Here is a 20,562-nt window from a genome sequence, read left to right as displayed (position 1 = left end):
CAAGCTTTATTGATATTGTGGATTCTAACTTCATTAATTCAACATCATGAAGACATGTGCACCTTTCTAAAATACAGCTATATAACTTGATGAAACTTGTACTGAAATCAGAAATTTGAAATTTATTTAAGGAAACATTTTTAGCTATTAATTTATTTGAAGATTTCCTGTGCTTACTTAATTTTTTTCATTTGTTACTTACAGATTTCCACAATGTTTCTTCCACTTTTATGAAAAGTGATATTAGGCTTATTATCCAATAGCTAATCATATCATTTTTTAACCAATTTTCAGTTTTCCTGGAAGGATCTAAGGAATTTTCCAGTCCTCTGTAACTTCTCCAGTGATTAAAGGTCTGTGGAATGCTGCAGAAAGAGTAATCTCTTCACTTTACACCCAGGAGTTCTTAGAGAACACTAGCAGAAGTATCCAAATAAATATAGAATCTTGGTATCATAGAATGGCCTGGGCTGGAAGGGATCTTAAAGATCATCAAGTTTCAATGTCCTTGACATGGACAGGGACTCCTTCCACTTCACAAGGTTACTCAGAGCCCCATTCAGCCTTGTCCTAAACACTTCCAGAGGTGAGGCACCCACGACCTCTCTGTCAACTTGTCCCAGTGCCTCACCACTCCCATAGCAAAGAATTTCTTTCTATTACTATTACTTAATCAAAACTTACTCTCTTTCAGTCTGAAGCCATTTCCCCTTGTCCTATCAGTACATGCTCTTGTAAAAAAGTCCTTCATCTTTCTTGTAGGGTCCCTTAAGGCACTGGGACACCACAATTAGGTGACCTCAAAACCTTCTCTCTTCCAGGCTGAACAAACCCATTTCCCTCAGCCCTTCTTTGCAGGAGAGGTGTTCCACCCTACTCATCATCCTAGTGACCCTTCTCTGGACTCACTCCCACAGGTCCGTGTCCCTCCTATGCTGGGACCCCAGAGCTGATGCAGCCCTGCAGGTGGGGTCTCAGCAGAGCAGAGCAGAGGGACAGAATCCCCTCCCTGGCCCTGCTGTCCACTCTGCTCTGGATGCAGCCCAGGACACGTTTGTCTCTCTGGGCTGGGAGTGCCCATGGCTGGGTCATGTCCAGCCTCCCAAACACCAGCACCCCCAGGTCCTTCTCCCCAGGGCTGCTCTCCATCCGTTCATCCCCCAGCCTGTGTCAGTACTGGGGGTTGTCCCAACCCAGGTGCAGCACCTTGCCTTTCGTCTTGTTGAACCTCATGAAATTCCCAAGGGCACACTTCTTGAGCTAGGCCAGATTCTCCTGCATGGCATCCTGTCCTTCAGGGGTGTCAACTGCACCACTCAGCTTGGTGTCATCTGCAAATCTGCTGAAGATGCACTGGATCCATTCATTTATGTCATTAATGAAAATGCTAAATAGCATCTTCAATACTGGTCCCATTAATGATCCTTGATGTGTGGTTTTGATTTTATTTGGTGTTTTTTCTTATTAAAAGTAATTGTCACATCTTCATATGATACAAGCATAAAGTGTGGAGCCCTGTTCTTTGAGATACAACCTATCCTTTAACATCCACTTCCATCCATGGCTCTTCCCGTCTCTCCTCCCTCTCCCTGCTGTTCATTATTTCTCTCAGCTTTGACCAGATAGCCTTTTTAAAGCACATACATCACATATTGAACATAATCAGGTTATGATTGCTGGTGCCTAGGCAACCACCATCTTCCAGGCCGGTCATTAAGTCCTCTTTTCTCATCATAATGAAGTCCAAACTAATTATCTTATGTCATAGTCAGTAAAATTTTTAGGGAAAAAAAATTCAATAATCTAATTATGCTCTACTACTGGCTGCATGAGATCCCAGCACAAGCATCCCAAATTGAAGTTTCTAGGAAATGAGAATGAGGGCATTTTTTTTCACACACACCAGACATGCTTATCACCCCCTTTTCATTAACTTTATTAGCATACATGTTGGGACACCGACATTTAAGAGCATGCTGGTTTAAGTTATTCACCAACAGAAATCCACCAGTGATGTGTTTCTTCCCTACCAAGCTGTCCTCAGTATTCTGTAATTAACATTCCTGTCAAGCAAATTGTCTCTCAAGAATGTAATTATAAGTGAGAATTTTCCATTTCTTTTTTTTATATCTCAGATCCAGAGCTTATGAATACAGGCAATTAAAAATTGATTCTGGCAGGGTCTTTCTCAGCTAAAGGTGGAACAAATACCCTGCAGCCAGAATTCTGTTCCTCTGCAGCTAAACTGCTTCTAGTACCTGGGCCAGCTCATTTAAATGTAGTCTGAATATCTCTAAATTGCAGACTGCCATGCTGAGAGACCTTTCAGCTCTCTGCTGAGTTCTGAGTGCCTTCACTACCTAAAGCTGAACTACTGCTCACACAAATTGCATATTGTTTCTGCTAGAATTATTACAAATGACCATTCACCTGTTAGAGAGTCCTCATTTACTGGTTTTTTTCCTTTACAAAAATCAGCAGGTTCATGCATTACTTGTGGGGAACTGAGGGAGCTCTGAGAGTTTTCTGTGTGAAATACTGAAACAGAACTGGATGTTGTGTGCCTATGCAGAAGAGGATATAGTTTTATTAAATCAAACCTGCCTTGGTTCAGAACAACCAAGGATAATAATGGAACTCAGTAAAATGGCACTGACAGCTGGCTTACAGGTCTCAGGTTGCACTCTCCAAAGAAATACATAGATTGTATGTACAGTCATTGCCAGCTCTGTTCATTAAAGCCCTCAATTTTTCTACATTATCATTTAACAAATCCAAATAGAAAAAAAGCCCCTCTGTCAAGCTACTGCTATTTTCTCTCAGAGTTCCTACTCGAGAGCTGAGCATCACGGAATTTTAAATATATGGACATGTTATGGTTATTTAGTGAGGAAAGTACTTGCTGGTGCATGTGGTGGTGTTAATGAACTGCTATGGCAAACACTGCTCAAAACACATCCTTACTTGACACAGCAAAAATAAGAGGAGAGTGGAACACATGATATTGAAGAGGCGCCTGTTGCAAAACTCTTATAAATTATAATTCACACCTGAAACTCTGCTTTAAATGAGTGCTCCCCTTTTAACCCACAGGAAAAGACAGGACCAAAAAAAACCAACCAAGAATATGTAAGCAATACTGTATCTCTGGAAATATGGAGAGGAGAAACTACTGTTTTCTTCTGGACTATATTTAAAAAATATTCTGTCTAAACTATTTTAGAGTCTCTGGCTGTTTCTCTAGCACTAAGTAATGAATTATTCAGCCGTGGCTTTTAAAAGTTTTGCTGTTCTGGACAATATAGAAATGTCCAGGACAGGGACAAAATACTGACATTGAAACTGAGAGTTAAATTGATGTGACTAACTGTGATGCCACGCAAGTTGAATAAAGGACTTAGATGAGGTTCTGCTGAAGAGTAGTGTTATCTCTTGCTTTACTTCTGGATTGACAACTTGCATGGCTTGTAATCCGAGACTCTGGTCCTGTATTTCCTCCATCCTGGTTCCTCCAAGATCAATAATTCCCATTATGGCCTATTTCTGGTAAAGTGCTAATTTATTTTTCCTTTACTCACTCAATTCTGGCTCCTCACTGGGGAAAAAGCTGAGCAGGCCCTATTTTCCCCCTGGCCAGTGCATTTTGTTGGCTTCAGTGATACTTTTGGCTTGAGTCAGTGCTGGCAGCCTCCTTCCCTTCAAGCCATGCAGCATCTGCTTCCACATTGGGGGTCACAGCAGCTGGAAGAGCAGCAGACAGCAATGGTCAAGCCCAGCCATTCCAAGTGAGCTGTAGCCTGCATTGTGTTGACTCTTCAGCGTTTATGCCAATCCCAAAACTATATCTGCTTCTTCTACCTTTCTCCCCTCCCTCCAGCACATGGGGCTTTCTCTCCATTTGGTAGCTTGAGTGATGGAGCAGGGATGGAGATAGGAAGGTGGTGGTGCAGCTGGGAGAGCAGGAGAGAGCAAGGAGGCACTTTTAAAACGAAGTGGGGAGAAAGAAGAGCTGGTCTCATCATGTCTGTGTTAATAGCTGGATAATAGCTGGGTAATAGGCGGTGTCATAACCTCTGTATTAGATTGTTAATAGGGATAGATGAATAATAGGTGGTGTCATAATCTCTGTATTAGATTGGTAATAGGGATAGATGAATAATAGGCAGTGTCATAATTTCTGTGTCAATAGATGGATTTTATCCCCTTCTTTTTACCATGCTCTCTAGGCAGGATGCTTAGTCTCCCTTCTGCCATCTGAAAAGAGAGCAGGAGAAGTCATCTCGCTTTTCTATGCGAATAAATTAAAAGCAAAGATAGTTTTGATTGTACCTTTCAAACCTTATCCAAATAACGACCTTCAGCTACATTCCCCGTTTAACAGCGCCGCACCTTGATGGTGAGCAGCACATTGCAGCGAGACGGGCGCTCGGAGGCCCGGGACCCCCGCCCACTCCCCCCACTCCCCCTGCGGATCCAGTCCGTGTATTCCCGCCCGCAGCAGTCGGGCCGGGAGGCTGCGCTGGTCTCCGCTCCGCGTTTTCCGCCCGCTCCCCCTCAGGGGCCGGAGCCGCCGTGCCCGCAGCTCCGGCCGGGACGCGCCGAGTGCCCGGCGGGCAGGGCCGGCCGACAGCGCCCGTAGAGCGGGGCGGAGGGGCCGGGAGGCTCGTCCTGCGGGGCGGGGGCTCGGGGCACTCGTGTGAGGCGCTGGTGCCGGGTCGCAGCCCGCGGGGGAGGCGGCAGGGACGCGGTCCCACGGCAGCGTGTGCCTGCAGAGCAGGTGAGCGCACCTCCGGTGCCGAACAGAGCTGCGAGGCGTGTCCGAGGTGCCCGTCCGGGCTCTGGGGATTCCTTGTCCTTCGTGTCTGCCTGGGGTTCCTCTGAATCGGGGGCTGGGGGCGGAGACAGGGGCAGCTCGAAGGGACGAAGAAGGGCGGTCTGATTTAGATCGTCTTCTGGCGCTTGGTGCTGCGGTCCACCTGTAAGTTTTTTTCTTATTTTCTTTATGATCTGGTTGTAAAAGAAGCAAGTTAATAAGCGGTCCTGTGTTAGACATGTCTGATCAGCCGATGCGGCACGAAGTGTTTAATCTTGTTCAACATTGAAGAAAATTAAGCAAATGACAGGTTTTTTTTATCTTTATAGCATCTTGAACTTAATATCTTATTGTAATGTATTTCTCTGCTAGAGTAAGCATAACAAGATCCAAAAATTACAATATTTTTATATTTCTTCTTATTGCAGCTTAATCAAAGGTTTGTGTGTGCCTCCAAAGAAATCCATTACGTTTGGGATAAGGAACAGCCAAAGCTCTGCTTCAGTATTTGGGTGGGAGCACATGCTACAGCTGTTAACAAAGCCATTATACTGCAAATGGCATTGTATCCTTAGATAGTAATCCAGCACATCATTCTGTGCTTGGGTGCGATGTAATAATAATGATAAAGCGTACTGATAGTGCACAGTTTGATTTAAGCCAGCTCGATGTGTTCAGTTTACACCATCTGTCGAGATGCAAGGGTAGTCACTGAGTTAGTCCTTGCGTGTTGTCTCGTCCGGTTCGTCCATCATCACTCCACACACCCGGCTCTGCCTTTTCGTCAAAATGTCTGTTATCATTACCTGCTGAATAGGACTCTGGATGAGAGCACTGAAAAAGCTGTGTACACTGAGCATGCCTGGCATGTAATATTCTGGATGTGATTTGAAAAGCAAGAAAGGTCCAGTTTAACTATACATATTCCTTACTGTTCCTCATGGAGTGAAATTTGTTGGCTGGCATTGAACTGCGCCCATTTCTATCATCTCCAGTGTATTTACTGAATGAGGGAGCATTTTTGTTTTCCAGATCCTAGTGTAATGCTTTTACATTTCATTCTTTATGAAATCATAATTTCCACTGCCTAAAGGTCTAGAGGGTCTTATGCTGAGCTTTGACACTCGTAATTGAAGTGCATTAAGGTTTCTTTTAAACGAAGGATTGAGAGCTCTCTTTTTAATCAATATAGTTGGTCCACCCAAATTTTGAGACAGGACAGTCCTATAGTGGTGGAGGTGTGCAGTGGTTTTCTCTGAAAAGAGAAATTGAGACCCTCAATTACGTTTTCCAGGCTGCAGCCTTAAAATGACCTGCAGGAGGTTATTCATCCCAGACTGAGTAGTTCAGCACTAGAACTTATTGGTGTGGGATGCTGTGCAGGTCAGCAGCATTAATGGTTTCTGAAAAGACTGGGCACGTTCACGGGAGACAGTTCTGCTGGTAGATAAATCCAAAAGGCAAGATGCAGCTTTCATCTGGGAAAGGTTTAAAGCCCATGTTTATGGGAAGCTGAAAAGGTGTTCTGGGAGAGGATCGTTTTACATGCCCCATGCTGTTATGCTACTTGTGAATCAGCTACTGTCAGTCACTTTTCATTTCTGAGAGAGAACAATGAACTAGAGAAGTCATTGATCTATCTAATGTGGCTGTTAAATTTCTATGATAATTTTTGCATCAAATAGTAATACTTTGCAGAAGTGAATTTATTACACATAAGCATGTTCCCGCAGAGGAGATACAAAAGTGCATTTTATATGAGTAACAAAGAAAAGCACATAATAGAGATTGTTCAAATATGAATTGTTCAGCTTCAAATTGTGAAGCATACAATACTGGAAAAAACCCCAAACATAAAAGAAATTGCTTCTAAGAAATTAAATCGATTCTTTTTCCTTGCACTGTCCTGTATTATTTTTTCCTACAGTTCTTTTTGAACTATTGAAATGGTTTTCAGTACTACAGCTAGGTTGGCATTGTCTATACAAAAAAGTGCATTTTGATCTGAGAAAAATTAAATAGCAAATGAAGAAGTAAAGGAAACAGAAGGAAAATATTGGAAGAAAAAATTACCTGTTAAGTTACAGCGTTCTTGCTGTCATTCTGCTTTTCATTTGCTTGCTTCTTTCAGGCTTTTGGTAACTGAATTAAAATTGCCACTACTTCAAAATATCTTTTTTTGTTCATAATGTGGCATTGTGTATATCTTCTGAAAAATGTCAGTTCCAAAAAAAACTTCTATTTATATGTTACACTGGATTGAAATCCAACATCATAGGTGCAATGAGTTTCTTTAAAATTAAATAAGGAAAATTATGTGAAACTGTTGAAGAAGTTTTATCTTTGTGATACTATGATCCCTTAAAATGGTTCCTTAACAGATTGCAAATACTTTACCTTTCTAATTATTAAAAAAAAATACAAAACCCTCAACAACTTATATATATCTAATGTTAATATGAGGTATAAATTATATACAAATAAAGATAATATCCTACTGAATTTTTTTTTCTAGTTTTAGTTGCAAACCAAGGATCTTCAAATCTTATTCTAGCATTTTTACCATTTCCAAGTGAGACTAAGCAAAGGGGGAGTGAGGCAAGAGAGGGAATTTCAGCCTACCCACTCTGATGACATTGCAGTTTTACTGAGATATTTGAGGGTAGTGAGATAGAATGAAAAGTATATTATGAGGTCATTTGCAGGTAGTCACAGGAGAATACTCATTAAAATGCAAAGTAATGGCAGACTGGAATTACCTAATTTTAATAGAGTTGTAACAAAAGCACAATATAACAAATGCACTGGACTTTGGCCAAGACACATTACATTTGACTACAGGCTGCAAAAGACTTATTTGATTATTTATTTACTTTCTGGCCTGAGAAGAATTTTCTGTGTTATGTTGCAGCTAGCTTCCCTAAGACATACAAGCACATTTAGACAAATGATATGAATAAAACTGCATATTTCTTTCGTATAGTAATGCAAAATGTATGTGTTTTATATCCTTCTCTAAGGGTTATGAAGGATGCTGTCAAGGTTATTTATCATGAGCATAAATTAGGATGGGCTTATAAATCCTGCTGAAATACAGTGTAGCAGCTAATTCTGTCTGTAATAACAACCCTGTTTTTTCATAGCGCTACCTATGATGACAAAATTGTTTAGTTATTTTGTCAGTCATTTAAATTTGTTGTTTGTTTTTTTAAAAGAAATTTTGTCTGTAATTTTTTCTCCTCCCCCATCATCCACTTCCTCTCGCTCAGTCTAGAGACTGCCTACAGAAAAAAAAAGCAGGTGAAACATTTTAATTCTTTGCTATGGATGAAACACCTGGTGGTGGCTCTTCCCCTGCCCTCAACCCATGATCTGATTGCTCTTGGTTAAAAGGATAGAGGATGGGGCACAAAAAGAAAACTGTTCTTGAAGCAAGCTGTCATACTTCTTATGCAGTTTTGCCTTGAGAGCTGCTGGTTTCTGCTGCTTGATGGGTTACACCCATGTGTGCTGAGCACTTTGTTTCTTGATCAAAGGATTTCCCTCAACTCTCAGGAGGGTTTTCAGCCAACGTATGTGGTGAAGCCTGAGTGAACAATATTAGTGTTCTGTCCTGTCAGCTCAGGTCATCATCTGGGCAAATGGCCTTTCTTCTGAACTTTCCCTACGTTTGGGACTCCTCCTTCAAACAATAGCCTGAGCTTTTTGCCTCTGGTGCCCAAGCAGAATGATTAGTGCTGTAGAAGGGAATAGAACGCTACAGAAATTTATGAAATGACTGTATTATCTCTCATGGTTATGTACAGAAAGGGTAATGTACAGAAAAATAACTCCTTCCACAAATCCAGTGGGAATTTTGGTCCCATTGGCATGGAGTTGATTGTTTGCTCCCATTAAGATTCTGTCCCCAGTTGAACTCTTCACAGCAGCCACTCTTGAGTGGGACCATTTGAAAACTTCTGCCTAATTCAAGACTTTCATCTGATATCTGTATGCTGGGTATAGTTCATTGCCAACAAAGGATCTCCAGAAACTTAGTATTTCTTCTCTTTTGCTCTGATTTTGCATTGTTTTATTACCCTTGGGAGAACTTTCTTTTCTATCTATGTAAATGTGTCATACAGTCTTGTGTCTCCATTAGTCGCCTTTCCAAAGTCATGAGAAGTTTGAAGTGTGTTTAAAAGAAAACTATTTCATTTTATTTTCATATTTAAAAGCAATACCCATACCTTTTTTACTTAGGTCTCAAAACACCTTGAGAAAGATCTCAGCTACAGAGTCGGGAGAATTTCTTTGTTCTACTGAGAGGGAGAGACAGTTTGGCATGAATATCTGAAGTGGCTCAATCAAGGTTATACAGCAAGTCAGTAGCAAAATGTGAAAAAATTACTTGTTTCCTTGGAAAAAGGATGTTCAGTTTTACTCTTGGCCTTACTTTTGTGGTGTTTATAACACAATTACAAAGAACCTTGCAGGATTGGTATTAGTTAATTCTCTTTTTGTTAAAAAGCATTGTGAACTTCTTAATGATAAGTGTTGGCTAACACATGACATTTTAAAATGGAAGATTTCAGGAAATCATACATCCAGTGTAAAATCTTGAAACAGTCAGTAATTATATCATCAGTACAAAAGAGCAGGAAAAAAAAAATCCAGTTTGTTCTCAAACCCTTTACACCTGTGGCAATGTGAAAACAGGCTGCTGTCAAATAACATCTCCATTTCATAGCATTCTTCACGGTGCCTTTTTTGACAGAGGAGCTGCAGTCCAGCACTAGTTTTATTATTCCTGCAATAATGGGACTCTGATAGGAGTATATTTCATGTCAGTGATTTACTGTCTCTATTACAGTGTGACCTGAAAGCCGTAACTCCTCTGCCAGGGACTGAGGCTTGGAAGTGTTCCAGAGCTGCAGCACGGCTTCCAGGCCAGCTCAGATTCTCTAATCCTGTGTATTTTTCACCCAGTTCAATCATTCTTCGCTTGTGCAGACAGTATCAGAAGTGTTTCATAAAGGAATGGCCTTTGTTTGGGCAATTCTAATAAAGCCACTGGTGCAGCTACAATGTGCACAGAGCTGTTACAGTCTTCATAAGTAATTTTCCTCTTGCTGGTATCGTAGGTGGAAAGGCCATTTCTTGAGTGTCAGACAGCACATGAAAGCACTGTGCGTATGCTGTGCAACACTGTTGATTGGCTCTGCTGGGTTAACATTAAATCCTTTGGTTTCTGGCACAGTGCTTCACAGACCTTAAATAGCATCTTCTCTGTGTTTCAGTGCATGGTCAGTGAGGCTGCCAGTCTAGATATATATAAGCCACCTAAACAAAATTATTCCATGCAAGCTATAACATCTTATGAAAGGAAATCAGAAGAGTTACAGCAAGTAACATAAATTTACAAAGGAAAAGTTAAAATAGCCACAAAAGGATCATGTCACAGAATAGGGCCATGCTGCAAGTGGCACCTTAAGGCTCTGGAAAGCAATCAGTTCTAGGCATATCTGGAGGCATCTGACTTTGGGGTCTGATCATGGTTGCAGGGTGAAGGAGACAGACGTGGCTCTCATGACACGTGCCAGAAGAGGGAGTGACAGGATGGCTTTCTCAGCACACTGTGGGACTAGAGGCCGCCCGCAGCTTTATTGTATTAACTTGATGGGAAGGGCACTTCAGGTGGGGAAGCTCCTGGATACCACCTGACCCTTGCAGACCTGTGGATGAAAAAAATGTGTAACTGCTGCTCGGGATTTCAATTTTTGTATAAGGAGCCCTTGGTAGCCATTTGCACTTGGGTCTTGTGAAGCTCAGATGCCCATTTTCAGAGGCTGTTCGCCCTTTTGTGCCCCCAGCATCCCCTGAGCATAAATGCGCATCTTGTTCCACTGGAATGAGTGTCCAGAAGGCAGCATGCACTAGCTCAGTTTTGAGTAATGGATGAAATAGATTCCCTATTGTTTCATACTTAGTTTGTACCACCTGCTGAAATTTACTTCAGAGACTGAAATTAAAAGCCAGGGAAGTGTGAGGGCCATGAAGAGTCTTTACAGTAGCTCAGTCTCCATACATGTCTTGAGGTTTTACACTAAGTACAGCTCGTTATGAGAGTTTAGCTTCTTTGCTTTGTACTGGGAGTATAAAGCATCTCTAAAATCACACATTATCTACACACTTAATGGGTATTTGCTAGCATGTTTTAGGGGTTTTTTTATGTAGAAATTATTGCTTTTAGGACAGAGGAGATATAGACAGATAGCAAACGGATGATTCCTCTTCACACTGGAGGATATTCACCAGAAACCCAGGTAGTGTGTCAGAACGTAATTTTCCCATTCTCTGGTGTTATCCCTCTTTTGGATGTGTAGTAACTGCTCTTGGCATGGACTTTTTAGCCCTGTGGCTTTGGTCTAGCAGATATATGCCACCCCAGACAGGTTCTCCTGATGACTGGGATCCAAACTAATTAATTTATTCTCCTGGGGTTTTTTACACCATGCCAGTTCTCAAGTATTGGCATGTGCTACAGTTTGATGTTGCACTGAACGGCTCATCTAGGCTTCAAGTAAGTGAAACTGCTTTAGTAATCTCTGTGGACTGTGAATTCCTTAAATCAATAGCTTCCTTTCAGCAGAGTTTAAACTGCTTTCTATTATGTGGAGCCTGATGCCATAACAGAGAGATGCTTGGGATGCTGATTGAGTTGCTCTTTGAGCAGCGGGTGACATAACAAGGTATCTTTCAGGGAACAAGGGTACATGGTACTTTATTTCTAGGAGAAAATCTATTGCTAAGGTTGACCCAAAAGCAATTAGTGGTTCGTTTAATTGAATTGGTGAATTCACCTGTGCAGTCTATTAAAATATTATACAGTTTAGGCTCAATGTAGTACCACTAGTGGAAGGGCTGTAGAGATTGATAATGGATTACATTTTGTCTACCCACTGAGTGGATGCTTGTTCTTAGATGAAATAGCAGAGCAGCCTGGTAGTTCAGCCAGAAATACCACCATATGGCAAAGATGAACTTCTCCCACTGCTGATGTATGTGGCTCCTTGCTTTCCAAAACCATTAAGCTCTTGTATTCCTGAGCGTAAATGGGCACATATAAATGAGTCATTGTCCTAAATCCAAACAGTTAGATTTTTCATCATTTTCGAAACTCAAATGATGTCTTGTGCAAATTGTGTAAGAAGTAGTCTTCTTAGTAAATTCAACTGAAAGGGGCTTTGGTTGTGCTTCTGAGACTTTACTTTGTTTAAAAGGTATTTTCTGTCACGACCAAAATCACACCAGTACACAGAGATTTGTTTCTTCCTACCCCGCTCCATGTGCTACTTTGGGCAGAGCTTTCCCACTACCAACAAAGAAAGAAGAGCTAGATGGTTGTAACAGCTTTACTGACAGCCTTGCTGAACTAGAATAGGTACCCTTGATTATGCCTTGTTTCTACTTTGAAGGGTTCCATTGGAAAGTTCCAAGGGAATTCATAGGAGGATATTTATTTTATACATTGTAGTACATACCCACAAACTATACTTCAAGTTCTGTTACAGTTCCTTCTTAATGGAACATAATTTACTATAAATAGATGTCTTGATCTCTGTATGTCAGGAACAATGTTCAAGGTTCAGAATCTATTATGACTCTCTGTATTGGTATGGATTTAATAGCCCATCAAGAAAAAAAATGCACAGATCAGCTACATAGCAAGAAGGTATTGAGCAAAGATACTCAGCACATAAGTTTCATAAAAACATGTTTTGTAGGTTTACTTCCCTCGTGGCTGGTTCTCTCTCCTCTGCCACTTTCCAAGGTCCATGTGTAACACAATCCAAAGCCATCTTTCCACATGTGGCACGGCAATAGTGGTTCGGCACGGTACTGTGCTGGATTGCACAGCTTTGTGCTGCAAAAGCCTTGGGTATGTGTGAAACATTCTAGGATCCTCACACAGGGAGCTTTACATAAATATAAGGCTGTTCTTCATCTATGTAAAACCTGCTCAGAGCTGTGGGACCAAACACATCATCTTTGTTTTCTGCTATATCATATTGTCATTTTTTTCTTGCCTTTCTAAGTGATTCTACAAGAATGTATAAAAAATAGATTGTAGAGCTAAGTGGAGCCAGACTTCTCCAGCAGTGCAGTAACTTCTTGTTCTATTAGAAGCTCTACAGCCCTTTGAGCTACTCTATATTTTTTTTAATGGTAAGTATGGAAAGTAGAAAAGGGAGAGAAAGTAGATAAAAAGTGTTATTTGGCAATGTGTTTACTTCTACAAGTAGCTCATCAGAAGCATGCTGACTAGGTCAGCTTGGGTAATAATCTGAATCAAAGTGTTTATTGGTTTCTCTTGTAATAGCACCTAGGCAGGAGCCACAACTCTGCAGTTACAGGTAGTAGTAAGGGCAAAAAGGCTTAAAAAACAGATAACCTAATTACACTGACTAGTTTGCTGTGTGCTGCTTATACATTTGTCACTTGTGCACTGGTCTGGCCACAATTTTATCCTCAGTGTAATTTATTTTGTTTTCTTCTAGATTCATAAAATAATCAATTTCAGCATGTTGGGTACTCATTAATGGTGTCTTATGTTACAGATGAGATAAATTTAGTTGGTTAGAGCTGGGTGCTAATAATGCCAGAGTTGTGGGTTAATGGACCATTCACTTAAGAGTTGTACGCGGTAATCCTTGTGGGTATCTACCAGCTCAGAATATTCTGGGGTTCTGTGAAATATGCTTGAAAGTAGGTGTTCTTTACATCTTTTCTCTTAGTGGATAAAAAGCTTCTTTAGTAGTGGCACATAATTTTCAAGAGAGAAATAGTATTATTTTCATTGCTATGTGGCATGTTTCTGCCACAAACATGAGAAATAAGTCCTGAAATCAAAATTAGTAACTAAGGATTAAATTCCTGTATCTTTTTACTGTTAAAGAAATAGCAAAAGACAAGTAATTGATGGTAAAGATATCTTCAGTGAACGATAACATGCAAGACATGGTGCAATATCTGTGAGATTCTTGGCATACTGTGTGCTAGTTCTATAGATTTTTTAAATGTTTAAGTAATGTGGGCGTGCAGTTGCGTAGTTATTGTGTGAATGCTTAGTGTTAAGGATTTGTACACTGCAATGCATCTGTGCTAGAATGGGTTCACCTGACCACTCTTGTGTAATTGTGGCCTTCGTCTCAAGTCAGAAGGTTGCGTGGTCAAGGTAGAAAATGTCTAAAATCAGTTGAAGTATAAAAAATAATAACTGCCTTTGCAGTCTTTCATTACAGACACACCCAAGGGTAAGTTGCCAGCAGGAGATTGCTGCATCAGGTCTGAAAGCAATAATATAAATGTTGCTATTGGGTAGTGATAATACTGTATGCTCTCATATTTATATGACTTTGCCGCAGCTTATGTGCTGAAAATTGGAACAATGTGAAGTACTTGCACTGTACATTTCCTTTTTTTAAATAATGTCATTGTAATCATCTTTTGATTTTCTCCCCGCTTTGTTACAGGGAGAAAATTGAATTTTAGTCATGAGAACAAAGGCATATTTCATTTTGCAATCATTGCACTTCCCAGGAATTGTTTTATTAGGCTCAAATGCACAGGGAAACAAAGTGTAATGGCCTAATATCAGAGGGTATCTGTGTGCTGAGCCCCAAGGGACATGCAGGGGCAGGAACATGTTCACAGCCATGGAAGCTGATCTATATTGCTCTAGTACCAATGAGATGTGAGCTGGCAGGAAATTTGCATGGGATGATTTTCAGAGCCATCGTGTGTGGAATTTTTTAAACAAAAAAATGTGTGTCTTCAGCAAGGTGCCTTTTTAGGCTGGGGTTTTTTGTTGTTGTTTTCTTTTAATTCTTTCAGTCTAGTATCCATCACTTGTTTATGGAGTTAGAGCAGCATGGAGCTGAAGTTTCTGAATTAGCACAGTAATATTCATGGATCTTTGTTCCTGTCAGTCAGGACTGTGTGTGGGAGGCTATTAGCTTCTGCATGAAGTTCCACAGAATAGCTAAAATGTGAGTGAAATCACTAAACTGTTAGCAACAGTGGTTACAGTGTTTGAAGAATCTTGTCATTGTTTATTAGATTATAAGATTATTATAAGATTATTCAAAAACAGCTCTTCAGTGAATATGCCATGAATATTTTATTGAAGTAAGAGAGAGTGAATATTGTGGTCAGAAGGGAACTTTGTCTGAGTGACATGGTCTGCAGGTAGCATTCAAATGCGTGAACTGGCTTTTGTACAGCTTTTCTACTAACGGTGGAAAACGTACGTGCATGGGTGAGGTTTTTTTACTTGCTCTCAAATTTTTCAAGGAGGTACTGCCAATGATTTGGTCAAACTGCTTTTTTGAAGGAGAGCTGGATGTGACTAACACAATTAGTAAGTATTTAAGCTGAGTCCTGAGGATGTGTCCACTTTATCAGAGGTGACAGTCACTGCTCACTGCCAGCTTGTGAAATGTGGAAACAACATTAATATAGGCTGGATAAGCCCTAGCAAAGAAAATACATTCTCAAGTGAGAAAAAAGGAAAATGCAGGGACTAGAAAATCCATTCCTGTGTAGTGGATTGTATAATGATCTAATGCAAGTAATTTTCAGATTATCCATCTTTGTTGTGTGCCCTTATGCTAGGTATGAGGGGGACCTAAATGCTGCCTGTTTATTATTCTAACATGATTGCAAAGACAGTAAAAGTAACTTCGTTCTGTATGAAAACCAATAAGTTGTTTTAGTCATGCTCTAGATTTGCCACCATTACACCAGTTTTCTCACACTACATACTTAAGGTGTAAACCCCAAAAATAAAATTGTTTGTCTGGTTTGTAGCCTTGAAAATCCATGTACGTATCCCTGATGCCAAGCCCTCAGCATGTGTAGGAATATAGCACTGACATACATATCATGCTAGTTTTTAGGGACACTAAACAGCTCAGACCTCATATAATTGTTCCTGATTTGGTTAGAACTGAACACAGACATTTCCAAAAGATTAGTAATGGATTTTCTAATAGTTTTAGTTGGTTCTTTTTCTTTTTTTGCAGCAAAATTCAAACCCAGATATACCAGTTTAACCCCAAACTCTTAAAATAAAGTCCTTTCCCACTTCCTTTTCACATCTCTCATAAGCTTTTCTTTCCCACCTCTGTTTTCCTTCCTTAATCTTGTAATTTACAGGCATTTTTTTTCCTACAAAAACACCAAATTTTTCAATGCTTATCATTGTTTCTGTCTGAAAAGGTTGCCTTTGAATAACATGGTGCTCTGACTTACGTGCTGCTGCTGCTCCCTTTTTTTTGTCCCCTTCTTCTTTGCTCAGCTCAGTATGACTTTTTGCACTGACTTCAAGGGGCAGGCATTAACCTAAAGACCCAGGGAAAGGTGGTTGGAGGTGTCCCGGTGCCTCTGGAGCAGCACAATCCCTGATACAGCAAAAACTTGATGCTCCCATGTGTCCTTTTCATTCACTCTGCACAACCATGGAAGAAAGGAAGCCAAATTCCCCACTGTCGTGTAAATATTATATTAGATGCTGCAATGAGGCTTTGAAATGCTAATACCCCTCTAATGCAGACAGCTGGCAGAGAGGGACAGTTTTGATTTGGTTGTGACTCAGGCTGTTCCAGCAGGTCCTGGCAGAAATCAAACAGCTGGGAGCAAATGCCAGTTTCCTGGGGAGTAAGGGCATTTTACATGATTTTAGGGTCATTTTAGCTGGTGTTTTAGAAGGGAATAAGCTACCTGGGGGGCAACTTTGAGAGACAATAGCCGTTTTAGAGAGTGGTAGCAGAGCCCTGTCTGTGCTCAGCTCATGGACCCCAGCTGCCGGCTTGTGTGTCAGCCCACAAGTGCAGCAGGATCTCAGCTCCCTCAACCTTCAGCAGGGCTGGATGAGATCCTGCCACCCCTCTGCACTGCAGGGGAGTAAAAGAAGGAGGCTGGAGTTGGATGGTTTTCCACCTCAGGCCACAGGGACATGAGTGAAGGGAAGTTTGGCTTCCTGGCAAAGGAATGCTTGGCACCCAGGAGAAGGGACCAAGGAGGTTCCCTCACGCTTGGTCTCTTGGTGAAGGGACACTTGGTCTCCCAATGAGGAGACAGGAGAGGGACAGAAATGACCACAAGTGGTCCCAGCCCCCCCAGTAGAACCAAGAGGGCAACAGGCCAGGGATATGGAAGGGGCATCTCTCACAGCAGTGGTTTCAGCTTGGAGGAGAGACCCTGGCCAAGACTGCCCTGCCTACTGCCTTCTCTTCCAATACTCTTCTCAGAAAAATATTTTTTTTCCCAGCCTTTTTTATTCTTTGATGACTCCTTCACTGACTCCTTCATGCCAGCCTTTCGTTTTAATGATAGCATAGCAGTGAAACCGAGTCATGTTAAGGCCTGAAGGTTTCCAGCTTTAATCTGTAATAAAATGTAAAGAAACTTGTCAGGGTCTGACACAATCTCAGTCTCTTTCAGAGAGGGACTTGGAAGCTGAGGTCTGGGAACCAAGTGCGCAGACCAACCATGCTTTCCAAAGCAACAAATTGTTTTGATTAACTTTTTTCCATCTTCAATTTCCCATAGAAATTGGGAAGATTGACCAAGATATATATAAATACAACACCCCAGGATTCACTGGCTGCCTATCGAGAGTCCAGTTCAACCAGATTGCTCCTCTCAAAGCGGCTCTGAGACCTACCAACGCCTCCTCTCACGTCCACATCCAAGGAGAACTGGTGGAATCCAACTGCGGGGCGTCTCCACTCACCATCCCACCAATGTCGGCCGCCACTGACCCCTGGCACTTAGACTCAGGTAAGGTGGGGTTCATGTCACATTAAATCAGTGGAGCAGCTCAGAGAAGAGACCTGTATGCCTTCCTCTGTAAAGAAAAGCAAAAATGAGGGTTAAGTGGTTGATAGGTGACTGTAGGACTATAATCATGGTAGGAAATGAAAAACTGGAATGATAGAGATTTGATGCAGTTACAGGGGGAAGTTTTTTGCTTTTTTGTTATTTTTTTTTATTTTTATTTCCTGTAAGTCTTAGGCTATTTAAATGTTGAGTTTTGACCTAGCACTTTTTCAGTAGTCAGCAAAAAGCTTCAAGTGCATATAAATAAGGTACAGTAGCGTTTCTTATGCTGTATTCCTAAGAGAGTATATTGCAGTCAGCTTCATACCAAAAAAAAAAAAAAGTAAATATAATTTTAGGCATAAATGCATTTATGTAAAGTGCTGATTTGTTTTCTGAGATGTCTACTTTCCATAGGCCATGTTTAAAAGAAAATCCCATTAGTCACGGTAACATTCATCTTGTGCTGAAAATGCTGGAAGCCAAAACAATTTGCAGATCCCAGCAATCTCATCCTGCTTTGTGAACTGACAGTCCCTGAAAATATACATTGTGGCTAACTATAGAGAATTTTTTTTCTCTCTTTTGCTCCTTGAGTATCAGGTTTATTTACGTTTATAGGGTCAGGTGTATGTTGATGCCTCCCTTGCATTTTGTCCTCATTCTGATTTCACTTGTAGAGTGTAAACTAGAACTCGTCCTGGCAAATTTTTTGTGTTTGAAGTAGTATAAAATTAAAATGCTAGAGGAAAAACTTGGTCCGTAATGATTTTGATAATGATTAGTCTTAGAGTTTGGGGATGCATCCATATGCCAGTTTTTACATGAGAGGAGGCAGGTACATATATCTTTCTCGGAAGCACATGTCAAGGTTGCACCTTTGCAGTTTGTTTTTTCTGGGTGGTTGGTTGGTTTGGTTTGTTATTGTTGCTTAGGGTTTTTCTCAGTGAAGTGTCAAGGAACTCCTTGCAGCATTTCCTTTCATCTCTTCTTCAGCAGAGAAGTAGGGCAGTTCTTTCTAAGGAGAGACAGAGCTCCTTGTATAGCTGAGGGTCCCAAACATTAATACAAGCAGTATCATTCTTTAAAACCTGTTGTTCCCTCCTTGCTGACATGTCATGCCATTGTAAGATTTAGTGTCTCTTCCCCATTGCAGAACATGCAATTTTCTGCCTGATTTTTTTTCATCATAAATTAGTGGTCCCTTTCTTCTCTGAAATTAGACCTGTTTGTACCTGAAGGTTATGATCTGTACTCCTTCTCTATTCAAACACATTTTCTGAAGGATCCCTCACTGGCTCATGTCTTTAAAAAGTGTGCCATAAACTTCTTGAGGATGCACTACTGCTGTGACTCATGTGCATCTAATGGACTTTGGCTGTTAATTTTTGTTGGTTACTTTTCTAACCAAAAGACTATGGTGGGATTTGCTCAGGATATTTGCGCGGTTCCTAATAGCTCCTGCAGTACAAAGACAGAGGTCCTCTTTGTCCTTGGCACATGCTATTATGCCTGACCTTGTGTCTCATCTTGTAAACTTTGTTGACCTGGCAGATTACAATTTACACTTTTTCTTCTGGATAAATTGGACTTGGACACGGAGACAGCGTGAAAAATGTTAGGGGACATGCAGCATGCTAGTAGGTTGGCTCAAGCTGTCTGTTAACTTCTGCCAATAAAAAATAGATTTCACTGCCATAGTCAGACTTAACTATTTCAAGTCATGGCCAGACAAAGCTCAAGAGACACACCTTCATTATGGTAATGATTAGTTTTTGTAAGTTTTGTAAGACTGGGAGCTAGGAACCCCTCATCTTGTCCTCTCCAGTCATCCACAGCAGTAGAGGGAGAAGATCATATTGCTTCAAAGCAATACTGCAATACTGCTGTACACCAAAGAAAGCAACAATTTCAGGAGAGTTATGGTAGAAATAAATTTCACAGCAAAGGAGTGGCATTTCACTGGTTCAGGAGTAAAAGGATATTCAGGTGTTGGTGAGCAATGTCTGGCTTCTACATTTGCCAATATCAGTATAAACAACTCAGTCTTTGTGAAAGTATCAGTGGTGGTCTGACGCAGACAGTTCAGTCACAGAAAAAATATATTCTGTAGACTGTGTAACATTAGTCATCAAAGTCATGGCCTGTCAGTCACGAAAATGATCTTCATGACTGCTAAATTAAAATGCTTGGGTTTAGTGTCACTTTGCATTAGTAAATTGGCAGTTTTCACTGAGGATTTTTTAGTTTCCCAAACCCTACTTAGGACTTTTTAACACAAATTATGGTGAGAGAGAAAATGGAGGAAACAGAGGTATAAGTTATTGGCTCTATAACTGGAATAGTCTCAGTTCTCTCAGTGTGAATTTACTCCTTCACTAAACTGGCTGAAAGGACAAAGACAAAAAGTGGCTTTGAAATTCACAGAAATACTTGTAGTAATGCTAAAGCAAAAGCTACTCAGACTTTGCCACAAATAAATGGTTGCAAATAACATGGCTTTGAAAGGAGCAATTACTATGTGCAGTGCTTCTCATTTCAAACATGTTTTCATCTGTAATTTTTAGTGTTATGTTACCTATTTGATTTCAAAGAGTTCTTAGCATTTAAAAGCTGAGGATGGGTGTTTCAAAATGAAAATAAAAAAAATCAGAAAAAAAAATCGTGGGAAGTATCATATGGTTTAAATCTCATTCAGTGACATACTCTGAACTCATCCTGATCATGTTTTGGGTTAAGCATCAGTTTTTAGCTTTGTTTCTCAAATACAGTGGAATTAACCTTTGAGGATTAAAAAATGTTGGAGGAGGGGATCCAAGATAAGTGTCTAAATAGAATAGATACACCAGACAGCAAATGTAATGATCCTTTCACCTCTCAACTAC

The 20,562-nt window shown here is 40.7% G+C and overlaps 1 protein-coding gene across 1 annotated transcript in view; it reads left to right on the top strand.

The window, feature by feature from the left end:
* CNTNAP2 (contactin associated protein 2) overlaps positions 1-20,562 on the top strand; it is a 1,026,949-nt gene that overhangs the window by 988,269 nt on the left and 18,118 nt on the right. The window contains exon 22 of the mRNA XM_058833182.1: positions 17,408-17,638. Coding sequence (XP_058689165.1) covers positions 17,408-17,638 — 231 coding nt within the window. The remainder of the gene's footprint in view (positions 1-17,407; positions 17,639-20,562) is intronic.

The sequence above is a fragment of the Poecile atricapillus genome, chromosome 2 (genome assembly GCF_030490865.1).
Source record: "Poecile atricapillus isolate bPoeAtr1 chromosome 2, bPoeAtr1.hap1, whole genome shotgun sequence".
NCBI lineage: Eukaryota > Metazoa > Chordata > Aves > Passeriformes > Paridae > Poecile > Poecile atricapillus.
The sequence above is the reverse complement of the archived record's forward strand: the minus strand, read 5'-3'. Positions and strand labels throughout refer to the sequence as shown.